Source organism: Cimex lectularius, unplaced genomic scaffold, assembly GCF_000648675.2.
Source record: "Cimex lectularius strain Harlan isolate CLEC.00 unplaced genomic scaffold, Clec_2.1 scaffold88, whole genome shotgun sequence".
Taxonomy (NCBI): Eukaryota; Metazoa; Arthropoda; class Insecta; order Hemiptera; family Cimicidae; genus Cimex; species Cimex lectularius.
The window spans coordinates 1,413,490-1,433,828 of record NW_019392660.1 but is presented as its reverse complement, the minus strand read 5'-3'; the positions used below and the strand labels follow the sequence as shown (position 1 = coordinate 1,433,828).

The following is a 20,339-nucleotide window of genomic DNA, read 5'->3' as shown; positions in this document are numbered from 1 at the left end:
TCTCTCTCTCTCTCTCTCTCTCTCTCTCTCACACACACACACACACACACACACACACACACACGTCTCTCTTTCTTAGTCTTTATACCGCACACTCGCCATCTCTCTCTCTCTCTCTCTCTCTCTCTCTCTCACACACACACACACACACACACACACACACACACACACACACGCACGCACACGCACGCACTCACTCACTCACTCACTCACTCACTCACTCACTTTATATATATAAAGTTATAGAAATAAGACAAGAAATTATTAATACTTTTTTAAACTGCATTCTTGTCCACAAAAGTTTTTCTAATTATAAATATTTATTCATTTAATGAGAATAAAGAGAAGGTAGATAGATATAGAGTGAAGAAGTGAAAAATAGCGAAAAGAAAAAAACAACTTAATCATTAATAATACTTTTTTACGTGTATTGTGGTTTATAAAAGTTCATTTGGAGAGATAGAAGAGAAGGTGTATAGATAGAGAGAAAGAGAGCGAGAGAGCGATTGAGAGAGGAAAAAAGAAAGCGAGAGATGGATTTAGAAAGAGAGAGGGCGAGTGTGCGGTATAAAGACTAAGAAACAGATTCGTGTGTGTGTGTGTGTGTGTGTGTGTGTGTGTGTGTGTTTAAAAGAAGAAGTTTAAAGAAGTTTAAAAAAGTATTAATAATTTCTTGTCTTATTTCTATAACTTTATATATATAAAGTGAGTGAGTGAGTGAGTGAGTGAGTGAGTGAGTGAGTGAGTGAGTGAGTGAGTGAGTGAGTGAGTGAGTGCGTGCGTGCGTGCGTGCGTGCGTGCGTGCGTGCGTGCGTGCGTGCGTGCGTGCGTGNGTGTGTGTGTGTGTGTGTGTGTGTGTGTGTGTGTGTGTGTGTGTGTGTGTGTGTGTGTGTGTGTGTGAGATGTAAACTTGTTTGTTGATTTTGTTTTTGTTTAATGTTTTTTTTTTCGTTTTAGTGTTACTTATTCAGAAAAGTATTCTGAATCATTTTTTGCTTTGAGTAATATAATTGTCATACATTGTAGTTTATATACAATACACAAAAATGAACTATATAAATAAACCTATCAACCTATTCGTTTTTATTTTACGTTTTGTTTTTGTTTTATTGATACCTATGTCCTACAAATTTATAAACCTACAACAAAAAGTAAAATACACAATATATTGGAGAGTATAAAAAATCTATCAATCAGTTTCTCAATCTCTCTCACTATCTCTCTTTCTCACTATCTCTCTCTGTCTCTCTCGCTCTCTCTCTCTCTCTCTCTCTCTCTCTCTCTCTCTCTCTCTCTCTCTCTCTCTCTCTCTCTCTCTCTCTCTCTCTCTCCCCATCTCTTTTTCACTGTCTCTACTCCATCATTACTTCCTTTGTAAATAGATTTGTATTTAAGAGCCATTGTAAGAGAGATCGTTCGTGACCTAAATTCGCGAGATTTTTTAAAAATATTGCATTTAAAATAACTTATGAGCAATAAACACAAAAAAATAATCTGGATAATAAACAGGTAAGCCTGTTTGTTATTCCTAGTGGTCAGTCCCACTTGAAATTCGAAATTCCTTATTTTCTTTAAACATTACTATTTCAAGAATATATCAATTCTTTTCGTATTTACATACCGACGAGTTGGTAGGATCCTTTCGACGGAAAACACCCTAAGAACATCAGGTGGAGGATTCTAGGCATACCGCCGCATAAACAACTAATGTAACGTCCGACTTTCCAATACGAGCGTTAAATCGGCACTGACAAGTCAACAATCATCTTGAAAAGTGCGAGATAAGATAACCAAATAAAGAGGAAATAAAGAGGATAAGGGTCGAGAAAAAGGAAGCAAAGGTCCCAATCTCGTATTATTTACACGAAAACCATTGTTATGAATTATGCATTGTGAACCAAAACAAATTCTATTTATAAATATTTACATTGACTATTCCAGGTAGCTTATCGAATTTTTTGTGCAATCAAAATCATTTTTCTGTAGTATATTTAATGCTATTTTATACATTTTTCTGTAGCAGTCGACATAACATCATCTGCCATGGAAAATAAACATTACTGTTCAGAAGTTGTCCTAGATGTTACAGAACGTTTGACAGAGAATCACACCCCGGTCTCCTTATCAAATTAATAAGTACCTTTCCCCATATCTCACAGTCATTTCCTCTCGGATAGATAGGTGACAATCGGCTCTGAATTTTCACAAATCAAGTCCATCACGACCGTCGTCCCTAAGGGAGTTTCCTAAGATCAATACTCAACGCGCTGACATACGAAGACACCCTAACACCCACATCATGACCTTCGAGGACGACACCGCGATCTCTCTTCATATTCTAACCTTAACCTCGCTGCAAAAGCTGACCAAGCTGAACGAATAAAAGAGCTTGACGTTATAAGAAGTACCACAGTGCACAGTAAGGTATAGCCATCCAACCGAATCAACTTGTACAGCAGACTTAGATGGAACATAAACATAAACAAAAACGTCCAGAACTCAACCGAAGAACAACTCAGAAGTCTACTCAGACCATATCCACCATGAGTACAATTAACAAACAATATACAAGACCCTTTTGGTTCAGACAAGTTCAGATTAAGACCGTTTTGGTTCAGGGAGGCACTCCAACATCCAAAGAATCTAATCCTTTTAATCGATAATCCAAACAATCCACAAAGAGCACAAGACATCCCATTGACTGACATGATTCAAACGAGTCCACAATTTCCACCCCAAGCCCTCCTTCCATACCAATCCAGCCTAAGCCCACTTTTCACGTCCACTCTAACAACCCATCTGCATATTATGTAATGAGGAGGAGGAAACAGCCATCCATATCATCTTCGAATACGATGCAACAGCTCAATGGAGATTTAACCTAACGTCCAAAAAACTTAGGGAATCAAATTGTAGCAGCGACAGTCAATGACCTGATACTTCTAAGGAGAAGGATGAGTCTAAGAACTAAGGATCTAGGAAGGTACAATAAGCCAGAAGGCTGCAGTGCCTGGGGAGTACAAACCCTGCTTCCTAGTATCCTTATCACCATACCTTAACAACCCTCCCCGCCTAAAAAATCAGTTACCCCACCTCCCAACATAACCATAAACCTTAACTAACAATCCTAAACACAGATTTCTGGCAATGGCCGGCTCCTCCCCTACATCCCCATGGTCTGACAGGTCCCCCAGCAAGATCTTTTCTTGGTTGTTACCAACAAATTGTTAAATTTACACATACTTTTTGTACAGAAGTCATAAAAAAAATCTGTATCAATTTCTTGAGGCCAATTAATAAAAGCAACCAACAGGTCAGTTGTACCTTTAAAAATAACCATTCTAAGGCGAATAAAACGAAATGTGATTTGTATTTTCTAACCCTAAAAACAAAAAGGTTAGTGAAATCAATGATGGTCAAAAAACAAAACGAAAGTAGAAAAATCGTTATTTCCTTAAAGTACCACAGATAAATAGCCTAATTAAGAAACCAATGTTTCAATTGACGAAACTGACAACCTTTCAAAGCCAAAAAACAATTATTAATTCAGTTGTAAGTACAAATTTGAAGCAATTTACTCAAAAATAGTACAAATTTACAGTAATTTACCCAAAGACCGTGTGTAATGAAAAACGGAACGGAAACGGTACGAAATAAATGATTTACCATTTCCCCGGAGGGAAAGAGATCAATGAAGACGGATGATTTGCCAAGAGCCTTTGACAACCGGACTCGGCCACTTTCGCAAGGTTCAACCCAAAAATAAACCGGCCGGCAATTTGATTTATTGTCGGCGGTTCGATCGCCCCCAGATAATCCCTGCCCGACCATTGTCCCCTGTCAGGCTGAAGATTGCCAATGCCGGACGTGACCGGCGGACAAATACGGAATAAGCGGAAGGAATAAGGACAAATTTACAAACTAAACCCTAAACACACCTGCAATACTTATTACTTTGTTTATTTAATTCGCTCTTGGGTATAAAAAGTAATATATAATGGACTTACTATTTTAATAAGGGTCAGTGAGTGAGAGTTTGTAACCGACGTGTCAATGAATTTAAGTGAATGAGTAATTGCGTTTGGGTGACTGCATGTGAAATAGTGCGAGGAAATGAGTGAGCGAGTTCGCTAGTTAGGGAATGTAAATGAGGGATTGAATTAAAGTGAATGAGTGGATGAACAAGTTAATGAGAGTTGAAATGAATGAGTGAGTGTTTGTAAGCGATGAGAGAGTAAACATGTATGAACGAGGGGGCAAACGACTGTAACCCAATGAGTTGGAGTGGATGAGCGATTGTAAGCCAATGATTTTGTGGAGGTGAGTGAGGATAATTCAATGAGTTAGCGTAGAGGAGTGATTATAAGCCAATGAATTAGTACTACAGGTAAGTGAATCTAAATTGAGTGAGTAATCGGATCAGTTAGAGTGAATGAGTGAGGCTACGTACGCAATTTAGAAAAGGTAAGTGAGTGTAAGGAAATGCGTTAGTGTAGTTAACTGAGTGCCAATGAGTTAGTAATAAGCGAATAAGTAGTAGATGAATGAGGGTAAACCAATGTGTAGCGTAGGAAAATGATGGTGATTCAATAGCTAGAGTAGGTCAGAGATTATAACCCAATGAGTTAGCAGTGTAAGTGAGTGAATCTAAATTGAGTGAATCTACGATAGAAGGTAAGTGTATACGTCCGTAGATAAGACAGTGTGAGTAAGTAGTGAATAAGCAAACGAGTTAGTGTAGGTGAGTGAATCTACGTAAATAAGGTAGTGTAGGTGAGTGAGTGGGTGAGCCAATCAGTTAGCGTGAGTAAGTGAATATACGATAGTGTAGGTAAGTGAGTGTGAGAGTGAGTGAGTGAGCCAATGAGTTAGTGTAGGTAAGTGAATCTACGTAAATAAGGTAGTGAAGGTGAGTGAGTGTGTGAATAATCCAATGAGTTAGTGTAGGTAAGTAATATACGATAGTGTAGGTAAGTGAGTGTGTGAGTAATCCAATGATTTAGTGTAGGTAAGTGAGTAGTGAGTGGGCCAATGAGTTAGTGTAGGTGAGTGAATCTACGTAAATAAAGTAGTGTAGGTGAGTGAGTGAGTGAGTGAGTAAGTGAGTGAGTGAGTGAGTGAGTGAGTGAGTGAGCTAATGAGTTAGTGTAGGTGAGTGAATCTACGTAAATAAGGTAGTGTGAGTGAGTGAGTGAATGAGTTAGTGTATGTGAGTGAATCTACGTAAATAAGGTAGTGTGAGTGAGTGAGTTAATGAGTGAGTGTGAGTGAGTGAGTGAGTGAGTGAGTGAGCGAGCGAGCGAGCGAGCCAATGAGTTAGTGTAGGTGAGTGAATCTATGTAAATAAGGTAGTGTAGGCGAGCGAGTGAGTGAGTGAGCGAGCCAATTAGTTATTGTATGTAAGTGAATATACAATAGTGTACGTAAGTGAGTGAGTGAGTAATCCAATAAGTTGGTGTAGGTGAGTGAATCTACATAAATAAGATAGTGTAGGTAAGTGAGTGTGTGAATAACCCAATGAGTTAGTGTAGGTAAGTGAATATACGATAGTGTACGTAAGTGAGTGTGTGAGTAATCCAACGAGTTGGTGTAGATGAGTGAATCTACATAAATAAGATAGTGTAGGTAAGTGAGTGAGAAAGTAAGCCAATGAGTGAATAAACAAGTATTTATTAGGGGGTGAATCTGTACAAAAGTTAGCGAGTGAATGTATCCATGTGAGTTAAATAAGTAAGTAAATCGAGTGTAAGCGATGAATGACCTAGTGTGGTGATAAGTGAATGAGCTTAAATAAACGATCGTTAGAAAAATTGGTAAACAAGTTCGTGAGTGAGGTAGGTGAACGAGTTAAGATAAATGAAAGAGCTCAAATTATGAATGAGTGAATAAATATAATTGATTGAATGAGTCAAAATCTATGTATGACAGTGTGAATGTGTTAATGAAGTCATTATCGAAAATAAGAAATCTACATTTTCATAAAAGTTTAAAACTCTTCGATTTAACAGTGTCGTTTTTTCTTCAGGATTTTGTAATATCGGGTTTTTTTATCAAAAGCCTCCAAAACAACAAAGGTTGTCTATTTTGTTCACATCAGTACTTTCAACAGGTCAGCCCGTTGAATACCGGACCAGACTTGGATAATGGTTCACAACGCGTGAGAGCATAAAAATAACACGTCGCACAATCACAATGTGATATTCACATAGAAATTATGCTTTATGAAAAGGCCTGTAGAATTCTGTTTCTCGATATTTTCCTCGACAGATTGTGTACGTTCATTCACGTCTAGATGTCTTAAGACAGCTCGATTCGTGTTGGAACACACACGTTCTTACAGCCCCGAATCGATAGCCACGTGCGAATCCAACTTGTTTCAACGAGCAACTTCGGATTTAGGTAGTCTAGACGGTCTTCGCTTAACGGTCAACTAATCGATAAAGCTCATTCCAAGTTAAAAACTTTTTTCACAAATATCACCAGACACCTTTCATCTACAGACTTCATAATTACAAAGGAACATTGCACGGGGTAAATCGATGACACAAAAAGCAAAGAAGGATATTTCATTCGCTTGAATAACGGAAAAAAAACATAAAAACCCTTTTATTTGTTAACCAATTTTGTTTTTGAAAAAATTCACAGACGAAATAAAACTTTATTGTATCCGTAAGAACATACTAGTTCAAAATGTTTCTTATTCAAATTAAACACTGAGGTTCTTTTGATATAAACAATTTTCAATTATTATAGTCATAAAATGCGTGATTAAATATAGAGTTAATTTTGTTTTATTACTAGAAAATAATTAACTTTTGATATAAACTGTCTACCAAACACGTTACCTGGGTAACGTAAACGTCAGATGTTCGTAAGCATCGGTGGTTCAGTGGTAGAATGCTCGCCTGCCACGCGGGCGGCCCGGGTTCGATTCCCGGCCGATGCAAATTATTTTTTAAGTTCATTTTAAGTCAAAACGTTTATAAACAGACATAATATAAAATAAAACGCTTTATTCTTTCTTATATTCAGGATACAACCAAGATAGCGAGCTTTTCAGTTTAAAAAAATTGCTAATATAAACAAAAACTAGATCATAGTATGGTCTTCATGAAAAAGCGAATTCTACTGCTACTGTCGAGCTTTCGGCCTATGTTAATTTTTAAAAACTGTTTAGTTTTAGTTTCATTTTAATAAAATTCTTAATTATAATTTGTTTTTCGTAAGTTTTTAAAGGTGTTGACTTTTAACTTTTTCATTAGCCGATGCTTTCTGGCATAATGCCTTTGGTCTACATAGGTCACTTTATTTTTACAAAAATATATGGATTTATTACAAAAAAAAAAAAAAAAAAAAAAAAAAAAAAAAAAAAAAAAAAAATTAATATGTTATTAAATTTAAATGAACCGTAGTTAAGAAAAAAATAAAATTATTTTCAAGTAATTGGCATTTCAGTTCATAACTATTAATAATAAATATTTAATTCCCATTTTTTGTTGTACGATTAGCATACAATGTTTAAGTATAAAATGTCTACTTCGAAATGTACAAACCAGAAAGAAACGCAAAACCTAACGAGCATCGGTGGTTCAACGGTAGAATATTCGTCTGCAATAACGAATGACTCAGGTTCGACTCCTGGCCGATGCAAATAATTTTTTTCCCTCTCGATCTAAAATATTTTATATTTCGCCGTTCGGTCCTACCTTAACGAATTTTACACAGATTAACATTGAATGTTACAATATGAACGACTTCTCAAACGGGCGTACAGTGAAACTTCCCTATAACGGACGCTCTTCACGAATAAAATGTACTGACAGGCAAAAATTCCACCCAACTGTAATATAACTTCATTTGTATATATTATTATATATTAATCAAAGTTTCACGTTTTTTAACGTTTAATAATTGAGACTGAATAAACATTTTAAATTCCGTAAAATTTAAACATTGAAAAATCCCTTATCCTTCTTTTGGATTAAGGATTAAGTGTGCTTACCTCTAATTCACATTCCCAATTTAAAACATAGCATAAACAAATATTCATTGGTAAAAACAATGAGAGAAATTAGGGGCAGAATTTTATTTTATAGACAAAATGAAAAAAAATTGATAGGGTGGATTTTATTTCTTTTTAAGGTATATGACCAGTTTGCATTTGCACCATTAGTTTATCTATATAAAATTTTGTACTATTTTCAAGTAATATTTAAAAAAAAGTTTACTAGCCGACGAGCCCCATGTGGCCAAAATGTAAGAAAGTTACCTACATAGTGTTTTTGAAAATGTACAGTTTTGTTAAACGATTTTTTTAATTAGGAATCCAATTTCTTCGTGTAATACTTTTTTTTACCATATGTATTTTTTTTAATGGTTTTAATTGATTTTAGATTTTTTATAGCTTTTATTTTACATTCAGAAAGTTTTTTTTTAGAAGGCTTAATATAATATTACGTGTTTGCACCAGAAGTTAAACTTGGATCTTTTTTTATTTATGTATTTTTTGAATTAGTTGTTAAATTATTAGTTGTTGTTTTTTTAATATCGTTATATAATAGGAACATTTGGTTGCAATCAGTGTTGTTAAAGTTTTTTAAGAATTTTGTGCATACATATGCATTCTAAGATTTCTTTTAAAAGGGTTTTGTTCAAAATCGAAAGTGTGGAATTTTTTTTGACGATCAAAATTCAACTATATTTATACTAATATAATAACATAAGATATTACTACGAAAACTTTGGACGTACGGAATTGGAACTGTTGGATTCCACCAAACCTTCCAATATCAAGATCTTCCAAACCATATAATCTAAGTTCTCAGACAAATTGTCAAAACCGTTACTTCATCAGTAACCTAAACTTTTACCAACGAACTGATCTCGTTTCAAACCACATCCATCCTAGACTTCCCCTAGAAAATGATGACCTTAAGCCCTCCTCAAACTGAGTGGCTGGGTTCTCCTAACATGTGTTCTCATCAGCAGTCTTATCCGATGCTCTCCTCACATTCTGACTCTACCTTTGCAGCAAAATCGACCCCAAGATCGTGGTGCACTCGATTGCGCATCAAGCTAAACAAATAAAAGATCCGACAGGTGTGTTAGAAGAAGTATCTGCTCAGCAGACCACATCTACAGTATTGTAATCCCTCCTTCCAACCAAATCCGCTACTCCTTGGGTTCTTCTCAACCGAACGACAACTCAGCCTACTACTTGGGCCCAAATCCGAAGTATACCAAATAAATTAAAAAATATATAAGAAACTAATTTGACCGATTTGTACTTAGTCGAGTTGTCGTGTTCAGCTAAGCCGTTCAACATCCGAAGAATACAATCGTTTCAATCAAAAGTCCTCCGTCGCATCCTCAAAGTTCTCTTCTACATTACTAATAAACCATCCACAAAGAACTAGGTATCCAATTCGTGATGGACATATTCCAAACAGGTTCGACAACTTCAACTACAAGGATAAGGTTAGGGATAAGAGAGGCGGCCACGAGGCCTACTGCACCTCGACCTAAATAGATCTATTGTGCTCCTCTGTTAATTATAACTTACTGGCCAGCTTCAGTCTAATAACCAACCACAGCTTTGGCAGCGGTTTCTTGGTGTAGGACCTTGCTGTGGATTTTCTTGTCCTAGTTGTCAGAATCTGGGCCTACATAGACTTTACAGAAATATAGAATGTGTTCTGCGGTCTCCTCCTCTTCCTGGCAGTATCTGCACAGTGTTTCTTCTGTCTGTATTCCTATCCGGTGCATGTGCTTTCTTAAATGGCAGTTCCCCGTCAGGAGTCCAACCAGAATCCTAGTTCGGTTGCGGTTGCCTTCCAGTAATTCATTTGTAAGTTTTGCAGATGGTCCTACTATGAATCTCTTCTCGTGCCTCATGCCAGGATCAGGTCATTAGTGTCGCTGACTTCCGTCAGGGCCTCCATGCATTTCCAAATTTCTGTCAGAGAAAATGGCTATCTGCCGGGAATGTGTTCCTAGCCTTTTTATTTCTCTGGCACATTGTTCAATTACTATGATTCCAGACTGGAAAACTGTAGCATACTTGCCTAGGTTATCCCCCCTAACACCTAACACAACCCTAAATCTTAATCCTAAATACTGATAGTTCCAGCAATGGCCGGCTCCTCTACCACTTCATCATCCCAGCGGTATAAGGTTCCTGCCAAATCTTTTATTGTTCACTACCATCACATTGTTAAACGTATAGATTTTGTACAGAAAGCAATTATTTAAAAAATTATCACTTTTCCATTAGTCAATCAATTGGCCTATTAAAAATGTACAAGAAAAAAGAAAAAAGCCAGTTGAAATCCTTTAAAACCTGAATTATTCAAAGTGAGAGCGTTTAATTTATCCTACCAAATCCAATAATAGTATATTAACAATTCCGGCTCGGTCCACATGTAGAATGCTAATTAAGGTTTCTAATCAAACGCGGCCGGACCAGAATTAGAGACAAGTTTAAATCAATACATACTTGACAAACATCCCGAGTACGACAGTTTATCAATAATTACAAAAGCCGCGTCAATTTTGCCCTAGAATGTTACAACATCGCAAATACTGGTTTTAGTGTTGTTTCGTTGCGTCGAGACGATGAATCTTGGCCGAGACCGAGTGTGTGGTGCCGTTGGTGGTGGTCTGTGACCAATGAACCGTTGGCTTAGGTCCGGGGACCGAGAGTCGGTCGACTCCGCTGTGGCTGAAGGGACTCGTGTACAGCAATTAGCCAAGAGCAGTAGTTGGCGTTTTTAGCCAAGTCGGCTGTGTTCAGAAAGCGAGAATCAGGCTAATGCTGCGAGTAACCTTGCTGTCGTGGTCGATATAAACGATGGCATTCCATTAGTGATGGGTGAGACCTAGTCTTTAGTCAACGGGCAGTGCCTATTCTTATAAAGGGCTCTACTCTGATTGGCTGCAGAGTGGAGGGCAAGAACATTCAATAAGCGGTAGTGGCATCTATTGGTAACGTGGTAACTACATGTGGCCTCTAAATAGTCGAGACCAGGCAAAGAAGTGCTCCGTTTCTCTGTGATGTTCGCTCAGTGACGAGTGTTGTAGAGGTAGTCTGGAACTACACTGTAGACTGTGTGGCTGGCGAGGTCGGTCTGCTTATATACTCCTCCAGAGTGGAGGTGCTCATTTCTGATTGGTCGCAATGTGGAGTGAGGCGAACCTTCTTATTGGTGACCTTGTGCGTTTCGATCGCACCATCTGTGTTTCCAGCTGGTTTTACTGGCAAAGGTTGTTTGCCAGAGATGTTGCTCGAGTAACAACGGTCAATTGAGAAAATGCATAATACTGGTATTGTATACACAACAAGGAAATTGAAAATTAGCCAAGACTTGGAAAGAGCCAAAAGTATCAAGTCAATATTAACACTACCGCTTTTGTCAGTTTTAGTTCAACTTTTATACCGTGTTTCCCGCACCGGAATCTTCACCACTTAAATTTTTGTTAAAACTAAATGTGTTCCCTTTTGCACTAACAGCACGTGGCCACGTTCACTAAGCATACGCTCCATTGCGACTAAACCGATGATGACCTGGCGCATGTGGGAGTTGTGTTTTAAAAGCATCGTGGGCAGGAACGTGTACGTTTGACAAACAGCACTGTCCGACCTTGGGGATGAATATGTGCCAAACTTCATACTTTTCTGTTCAAAATTGGGGAGGAATATGTCGACCCCGCTCTTACCGGTGGAACTTCTGGGTCATAAAGGAGTTATTGACGTCCAAATACCCTTTGGGTGTTCCGAAAAATCGGTTAAGCACTTCACACTCACTTAAATATTATTTTGATCAATAGGATAATTTGATAATTTAAAAAAAAAATAGGCTTATCCATAATGTTAATTAACTTATATGCCAAAATATGACTTCTTTGCAACAATGGTGTGGATAAATGTTTTTAGAGTTCCAACCCTTTATTATGAAAAACACAAAACAGTAATATGACTATTTCAGAGGGGAAAAAAATGTTCCAAATCTCAAATGAAAAGTGCCACGTTTACCACTCTTATCTTCCGACAAAATTGAGAGAGAAAATCCCTGATAACACTAATCAACTCTTGAAAATTGCATTTTATTTATAAACAAAGGTTTAAATAGATAACAGCGAATACGGTTCAGTTTGTCAATTGATTCGAAACGTGTGTCATGTTGAGGGGACAAAAAAAATAGATAAACACATCAAAGGACCTGATCTCATTAACACGAACACGAGTCAAGTAATCAAGTCCTTTAATCATGGATAAACAAAGCCCAACACATCGCTTTATCTAATTTTATCTAATGCACCAATGCCCCTCCAAAAACATAACGATAAATGTCTAAAATATTAATGCTATTTATATATAAAAAATAACATTAGGAATGATGATAATGATAATACTGATTGATCAGAGATTTAAACTTGATATTTACCGTAAAGTACAGATTCAGTCACTTCTAAATACTTATAGCTGTTACGTATTATTTATCACTGAATTCTATTTAATTGACCTTTACTTCAACGTGAGGTGCGTACAGATATTAAACCAAATCAAGCCGGCGTCCCACAGGGGGGCTTCTTAGTCCCATCTTTGATACAATTTACACTTCTGACTGCTTATGCGTCCGAAACTATCATAAGCCAGCACAAGACACACCACAATGCTATTTTGTAACCCGACCTCCATCCCTGAACAACTTGAGTTTATCAACGACTGGTGCCATAAGTGGAGGACAATGAAAAAACAATCTGCCGTCTTGTTAACTTCAACGATAAAGCGCTTCCGACTTCCATTTAACTAAAAACTCTAAAAAGGCAGTACTGCGACTACTTTGGACAAACGCAGTGGAATTACAACGTCCGAAAAGCCATACAGTATCCAGCGGATCATATCATTCCAAAAAATGTCACTGTTACTCCTAAATACTTATAATAGTTTACTACGTTTATTTACCCTTGAATTCTATTTAATTGACCTTTACTTCAATTTGAGGTGACAGATATTAAACAAAATCAAGCCGGCATCCCATTGGGGGGCTTCTTAGTCCCATCCTTGATACAATTTACACTGCTGACTGCCTATGCGTCTGAAACTATCATACGCCAGCATAAGACACACCACAATGCTGACTTGTAACCCGACCTCCAACCAACAACATCTTGAGTTTATCAACGACTCGTATTGTGGAGGACAATGAATAAACAGTTTGTCCTCTTGTTAACTGCAACGATAAAGGGCTTCCGACTTCCTCGTAACTACAAACTCTAAAAAGATCTTAATGCGACTAAATGTTGGTTTTAGTAATACAAATTTACTGTACTTAGACAACTGAATGACTTGGAATCCTCACTGAAAACTTAAGACACAGCCACTTAATGACTGGACAAGGACTTTTAGTATGGAAATCTGTTTTGATCATCAAAACTCAACTAACTCTAAAAAGACAATATTAGATTTCTTTCTCTACTTACGCAGTAGAATTACGGCGCCCGCAAAGCCATACAGAATCCAACGAACCAAATCTTTCCAATGTCCTCAGACAAGTACCCAAATTCTGTTCATTCAACAGGGGGCATTCTAATTCCCATCGAATACAATTTAAAACTGCTTTCCAGCTGCTTCCCAACTGCGTCATACCATAGCGATCATAAGGATGACACCTCGTTTCAGTCTTCTAGCCCGAATCCAGGCAACATTCAACGTCCAAGAATTCCTTCAGTTTATCGATGAGTCGAGTTATAATTGGAGGACAGTAAAAAAAAAAAAGTCACTAGTTAACATGAACAACAAAGAGCTTCGGATTTCCACTTCACATACTTCGGTCTGTTCCTAGACAGCAGACTGGTTTTGGAATCCTCACAGAAGACTTAAGAGAATAGCTTAGACAATACGAAGTCTTTTACGATCGAAATCTGTTTTATCAAAACTCGACTAAATCTATAGAGATTACTACGGCTACTTTGGACATAAGCAGCGGAACTGTGGGGTTCCGTAAAACCGTCCGGCATCCAATGCAAATCCTTCCAAAGTCCTCAGATAATTACGGAGATTCGGTCAACCCTAATTTAACAGAAATTTTGGCATTTAAATGAGAAGATAACAGATTTTTTTCTCCTAAATCATTATTTATTTGCGTACTTTTAAAAAACCACTTTTCTGCTAGTTTAAGTGTTTCACCTTTCCTAAAAATTATTACTCGAGATCTGTACATATTTAAGAATAAATCACTGCTCGCAGACTTTTCCTCAAGATCTTCCATTGCAAACTTTACCTAAAGTATTATAAAGTAGCAGTGGTATAAAAAATAACTGTTAGATTACACAGGAATAGTCAAGAAAAATGTCCTGAGCAAACATTGCGGATTTTGTTTGTGTAAATAAATCCAAGACTTTTCTCTGTTTGCCCTTGTCAAGAAAAGAACGAAAAATGTTCTAATAATTTGACAATTTTATTGTTCTAAATTAGGCTTTTATTTTTGACAAAGGTTGATACACACGCACAACTTCTTTATTGTTCATATATTCATGTTGTATATAATAAAATATACTTATAAAAAAACATTTGCGAATCAAATCAAGATAAACGCATTGTATAAACAAAGCAAGGTTTTACACGAGCAAATCCACCGTTTACATCTTGCTTCACCGTGTTTTCCTTAATATAATCGATTTAATATCGTTATGCAACTTCTTAACAAATTATAATAGGTCGTGTGCTCACTACAGCTATTATCTAGCGTGGGAAAAAGCCCAGCCCCCGCTATGGTTTATGGGAAAAGCTCTAATTAAATAATTATGTAATTTGTCCACCTCTGTTATGGCTAACAGGCGTTAATTATGCGAATTGTTTAACGTATGTGTAGAATTTCTTGGAATAAATTATTGAAACAGAAATCCAACACGTTGTTCGCATTAGCATTAATACAAGATAAATCCGGTAAGATTCAACAGAGGTGGAAGTCAGAAGAAGCACTACTGAAGAAGGTAGTACAATTCTATCAATTTCGGAAAGTTGTTTTTCTAAAACCTTATGGTCCGACAGCTAGCCACAATAGTAAATTCACCAATAGTAAATTCCAGAGCGTTTGGTATTGCATCAACTCTGACAGACATTCGAGAAAATCAAATTATCACAAAATTGATACCTCGGTTACAAAGGTATGCTGGGCAACGAGGAAATTGATAAATTGGCCAAAGTAATTCAATAAGGACACCACTAGGTCTTCGACTGCTCGTGTCCCCGCTTTTTGGCCCTTAAAAGAGCTTCGCAAGTAACGGTCTGGCTTCTTCTGCCTAGTGGTCGTGGCTAAATTCCCCCGGCGGAAATTTGCGGCCCCGACTTGGCGGCCCCAGGATGGAACCCACGGAGGCGTCCGGCTGGGATATGGGGGAAGAGCAACGATGTGACTGGCTTTAGGTTATACCCTTTCAACGCTTAGGATAGAGCTTCTTTAAGACCTCGAGCCTTTCAGTTTCATGATGGCCTTCTAATATTTTTGGGTTGCCTTAAAACCGGCTGGGCTGATGATCAAGTATCGCAATGAGTCCATGCTGTCTTCGTTTATGTTTACTTCCTACAGTTATCTCGTGTGAAGAATAACATATATGTCGCACGAAAAGGCTACATGTTAAACTATCTCCAAGCTTCAACATTGACATAACGGACTCGGTTGTGATTTGCTGAGAAGTCTCCATGCGCCGTAAGTAGTTGGGACTTGTAGTGGTCTACTGTGAAATGCTTCATGTCTGCTCGCCTCTCCACGCTGGGGAAGATGCTATAGGTGTATCTACCCTTGGTCGACGTATCCCACCGTCGTTGCCATTCCTCACGTAGCCATCTACTCGCGTCTTGCTCAGTCATAACTGGGATACAAGGTTGGTACCCATTCGCCAGCTCCCAAACGGAGGAAATAGCTATCGCCTGCAGGTCAGCGGTGGCCGTCCCGCTATCACCTGGAAAGCATCAGTTGAGGCCGTCCGATAGGCCTGTGTTACGGCCAACAAGAACTTAAGCGTGTTGTCCAATCAGTTGCGCTTCACCCGCGTACCTAAGCTGGGACAGCATACACTAAAACAAACTAGCAGAATGCCGAGCAATTGGGACACCTATCGGTTCTGAACCCTTTGCAGCGTACCAAACTGTCAAAAAAGTAGATCCATCCGACAAGTCCTTGATTCAATTGAAATGTCCCCAAGAAGAGAGAAATGCAATAAAACTGCTAACTGGACTGAATACTCTGGAGCAACTGATACTGCCAGTAAGAAGAAACGCTGTTGTTGCGAAGAACTATTCACATTGGGACTAATCCCGGTAGAGGAAAAGTCAAGGCTAAAGTATGCACATGGGAGCCCTTAACGAAGCTTTTGGGATCTAATAAAAAGCCTTAAGCTTAACGAAAAGACGATGACGAGATTGCACAATAGATCAATATTGGTCGCAGCGCGTTTCGAAGCCAACCCCTTTTAACCTTTAACCTTAACATGAACCCTGATAGATTTTCCAAGGAATGAAATGTGGATTTTTTTAACGATTCGTTCAGCTGTTTATAGTCGTCGAACCTTGATATTTACTGAACAGTCTATCAAGGGTTTTGTTCGGTACAGATATGAATTGTTTTGCAACTCAAACTAGTTCCGCTGCATTAAAATTGTACGCTTACAATGGATTTTGGGAAATAATATGATTATATTAACTGAAGAAATATTGGAACAAGAGACGCCCTAAAATGAAGGACGTAGAGTATTGCCACAACCAGCATGCATCCCTAACGACTCATTAGGCTTGATTAGAGCAACACCTGTGGTTCACCCTTGGTATTTGGTTAAAAAAAGCCTTAAGTTTAACGAAAAGCTCTACATAATAATGGAGATGTACAACAGAATACTGGTCGCGGGGAGGCCGACTCCTTTTAACCCTTTTATCAACCTGCAACCTGACATGAGTCCTGAAGGTGATAGTACAAGAGAATTATTCATTCTGGAGCATCTGCCTGACCTCGTACAGCTTAAATATATTGACCGGGCATAGAATTGACTAGCGTGCAGAGGGAAAAGTAAGTAAAGCACTCAATATAAATAAGGAGTAAAGGTGAGCTTATAATGCAACTTCCTACTGTCCATTTTGTCTAATCCTTTTCTTCTCGAGAAGATCCTACTAAAACGATTGATCCCTACTTTTAATTTTATCAAGCATCTCCCAGAGCACCAATTTGGCTTTCACTCTCGACACTACACAAGCCGAAGGATGCTTCACGTTGTAAAACAGAAACCCTCATCCTCTGAGCATGGTCTCCTGTACAAACTAAAGCGCGTCCTTCCTAAAACCTCACTTTACTACGTTCCTACATTACAGGACGATTCTTCCGAGTTTGCTTGCTAAGAGGCCCAAGGTTGCTAAGATCGGACTACTACCAACTACTGCCCTGTAGGAGCAAGAGTGCCTCAGGGCAGTGAGCTGGGAACAATCCTATACCTTCTCAAACAACCCAACTACACACCCTCCATACATCCTTTGCTGACACAACCGAGCTTTCCTGAAAACGTTTCTTAAACATATCCCAAATTACAAATAAAAAAGACAATTCTTTTTAAAAAAAAACCTGTTACATTATGAAAATTACTACATGGTTTCAGTGATTAATTTTCATTGATTATTAATTAAATTTTATTTATTTTTAACTTTGATTTTTATTATCAAATATTCCGTTTTTGGACAGATTTGTTTTGTTATTTTCCGCCTGGGTCAAATGTTTAAACCTTTTGACTTATTAAATCCATTATATTTAGTGGCCTGATTGATCAAATAACTTCTTTCAATTAATTAATCTTTTTATGTAAGGTTTTGGTTGAAATGAAAAAGCTAGTGACTCGAGCGGGATTCGAACCAACGACCTAGGTATAGCCGTGAGTTCGAATCCCGTTCGTGACACTAGCTTTTTCATTTCAAACAAAACCTTACATAAAAAGATTAACTCTTGGCTTATGTTCTTCACTCGTGAAAGCTTGTTTTAACGTTTTCATTATTGAGTGAAAAGTTTTATAATTTATTATTTATTATTATCGCGCGTTTAAGAAAGGTTTTTAAAAATTATAATTCCGAGATAAAAAGACCGATGAAATTACTTCTGTAGACAATGAACTAAGAAAAATTATAACTAGCCATCAATAAAAATCGATACTGCTTACTATATCATTGAAAAAAATATCATACTTTTTATAAAAATTTTGTAACAGGAAAAAAGTATAGATAACATCTGAATGTTTCTCTAGATGCCATCCTTGTCCTTTTCAAAAATTTATTTTGAGTATTAATTGTAAACACATATTCACCGAGAATTTGGTAAAATCAAAATATCATGATAAGATTGAATATTAAGAAATGAAATTTGGGGTGAAAATTTCATTATTTTAGACAGTGACCACGCAGTTTAGGATCATCTGTTGTTTGTTTTCTTGTTTTTTTTTTGTTTTTTTTTCTTTTTTGTGATTTACTGCTATGTGGAATTTATTTAAGGGAAGACACCCCCAAAGCCATAAACAAGCCAGTAAATTGCGGCGGCCGGTGTCGCAACTATCCAATCCCCGCCCGTCAGTCCTGCAGCCCCTGCAGGGGCGTGGAAGGCAGTATGCAGAGGACCGCAATACGACGTCAATTAATTAAAAAATAGAACCGAACTAAAAATTATTTATAAAAATTTAAATAAAACATTGAGTATTAGAAAATGGCGAAAATTTCTATTACAAAAATGATAAACCTTGTATCGATAACCATGAAATAGGAACCAAAACAATTTCTAAGTCAGTGAAACCACTTAAGCACTAAGGTGAACTTTAAGTACTAAGGTTCGAGATTTCTTTTAAGTTCATTGCCGTATTAAATGGCCGCAACGTACTCTAAACTCATTAAACACCGAGAGGGTGTTCCTAGTTAGGAGGAGGAGGTACTTCAAAACTGCTTTCACCCTTTAGGAATAAAAAAAGACGAAATCTCGCAACTGTACTAAAAGCAGCTCTAATAAGTGAATGAACAAAAAGAGCAACCGGCGCAACCCTTGATAAAAACTTTACAAATGAACTCAACGTTAATATTAACATTGCGCAATTCCCTGCTTAACTTTTCATGGGCCATGGTTAATTTAGTCCTTCGTTATTTACGACTTTTGTTTTTTCGTTTTTTTCAGTATTATTTTACCTTTCTTTATTGGATGTTAGCCTAATTACTTTATCAAATTGTAGCATTAATTGTGGCATCTCCTGTCAGAACTGGTGGGGGGGGGGTTATAAACCACTTTCAGATCATACTGGTCTGCCTACTCTTGCAGTTCCTGCTCTTACTCCATTTTCATATCATATTCCAAAGCACGCGACATTAAATGGGCCACGTTGAAAAACATAGGAAAAGATAAATAGAAACCAATTGACTTGTTTTGCAACGATCCGGATTTCGAGCTTTTAGATCATCATCATGTTGAAGGAGTTCTACAAACTGATGATGAGCTAAAAGCTCGAACACACTCCATCGTTCATCATTTCTACCAATTAACTTCGAGAGATTTCCTCTTGAGGCCTGTAGAATGATGAATGTGCAGTTAGTACAGGGAACAACTAGTGGCCCATATCCACCTCAGTGGTTGAACATCGTGGAACCTTAACCTCCTGCTCCTGCCTCACATATGCCTCAGGATTTTGCAGTATTTAGTCACCAGACCTACTTCTGATGTGTTTTAGTAGAATGTCAATACTCAGATTTTTATAAAATTACTATCATTCTAGTCATAGAACTTAGAACGGTTCTTTAGATCATAGTTCTCACTCAGATATCAAGTTCTGAGGTTATACGGTTATTCAGACTTGAATAAATTTTAATCAACGAGAATCAAGCGAAATCAAACTTTTCTAATAAAAACGATTTTGGACAGTTTCTAAAGAATGTAAATTAAAGAAACTACAAGCTCATTTGCTAAATCCAGCGGTAAAAAATGCTGCGGTCGCGATCGATAGTTTGGTAACAAGATTGAGTAAAAACTCCAGCAAAAAAAAACAGGTACTCGTCGACAGGACAGATCCCATTCATTTGTCCGATAAAGCCAGACGTGTCGTCAAACTGGAGGGAAAAAATTAAACGAGGCACTCAACACTCACAGCCCGCCTCTAAAGGTTTAACACCTTTTCGGTTAACGCTGTTAAAAGTTCGCGATGTATATCGATTGTTCAACGCATCTGTTGACAATTACAGTTTCAAATTTGTAATAACTCAGCTTAACGAAGGACTACCAAGTTTAGTAATTAAAAAAAAGGCAGTAAAGACTGTGCCAATACAGCTTGGACCA

At 37.5% G+C, this 20,339-nt stretch overlaps 1 protein-coding gene and 2 non-coding genes across 7 annotated transcripts in view; 2 read left to right on the top strand and 1 right to left on the bottom strand.

Annotated features, from left to right (window-relative positions):
- The window catches only part of LOC106668003 (atypical protein kinase C), a 341,008-nt gene that overhangs the window by 208,717 nt on the left and 111,952 nt on the right, over nt 1–20,339 (bottom strand). The window contains exon 1 of one of the 5 annotated variants that reach the window (XM_024224867.1): nt 1,622–1,763. The exons of the other annotated variants lie outside the window; for them this stretch is intronic. Coding sequence (XP_024080635.1) covers nt 1,622–1,688 — 67 coding nt within the window. The 5' untranslated portion in view covers nt 1,689–1,763. Of the gene's footprint in view, nt 1–1,621; nt 1,764–20,339 lie in introns of those variants that run through there. 5 annotated transcript variants of the gene reach the window in all.
- On the top strand, nt 6,876–6,946 carry Trnag-gcc. Its single transcript has one exon. It is a non-coding gene; the product is annotated as a tRNA-Gly (tRNA).
- Nucleotides 7,579–7,650, top strand: Trnac-gca. Its single transcript has one exon. It is a non-coding gene; the product is annotated as a tRNA-Cys (tRNA).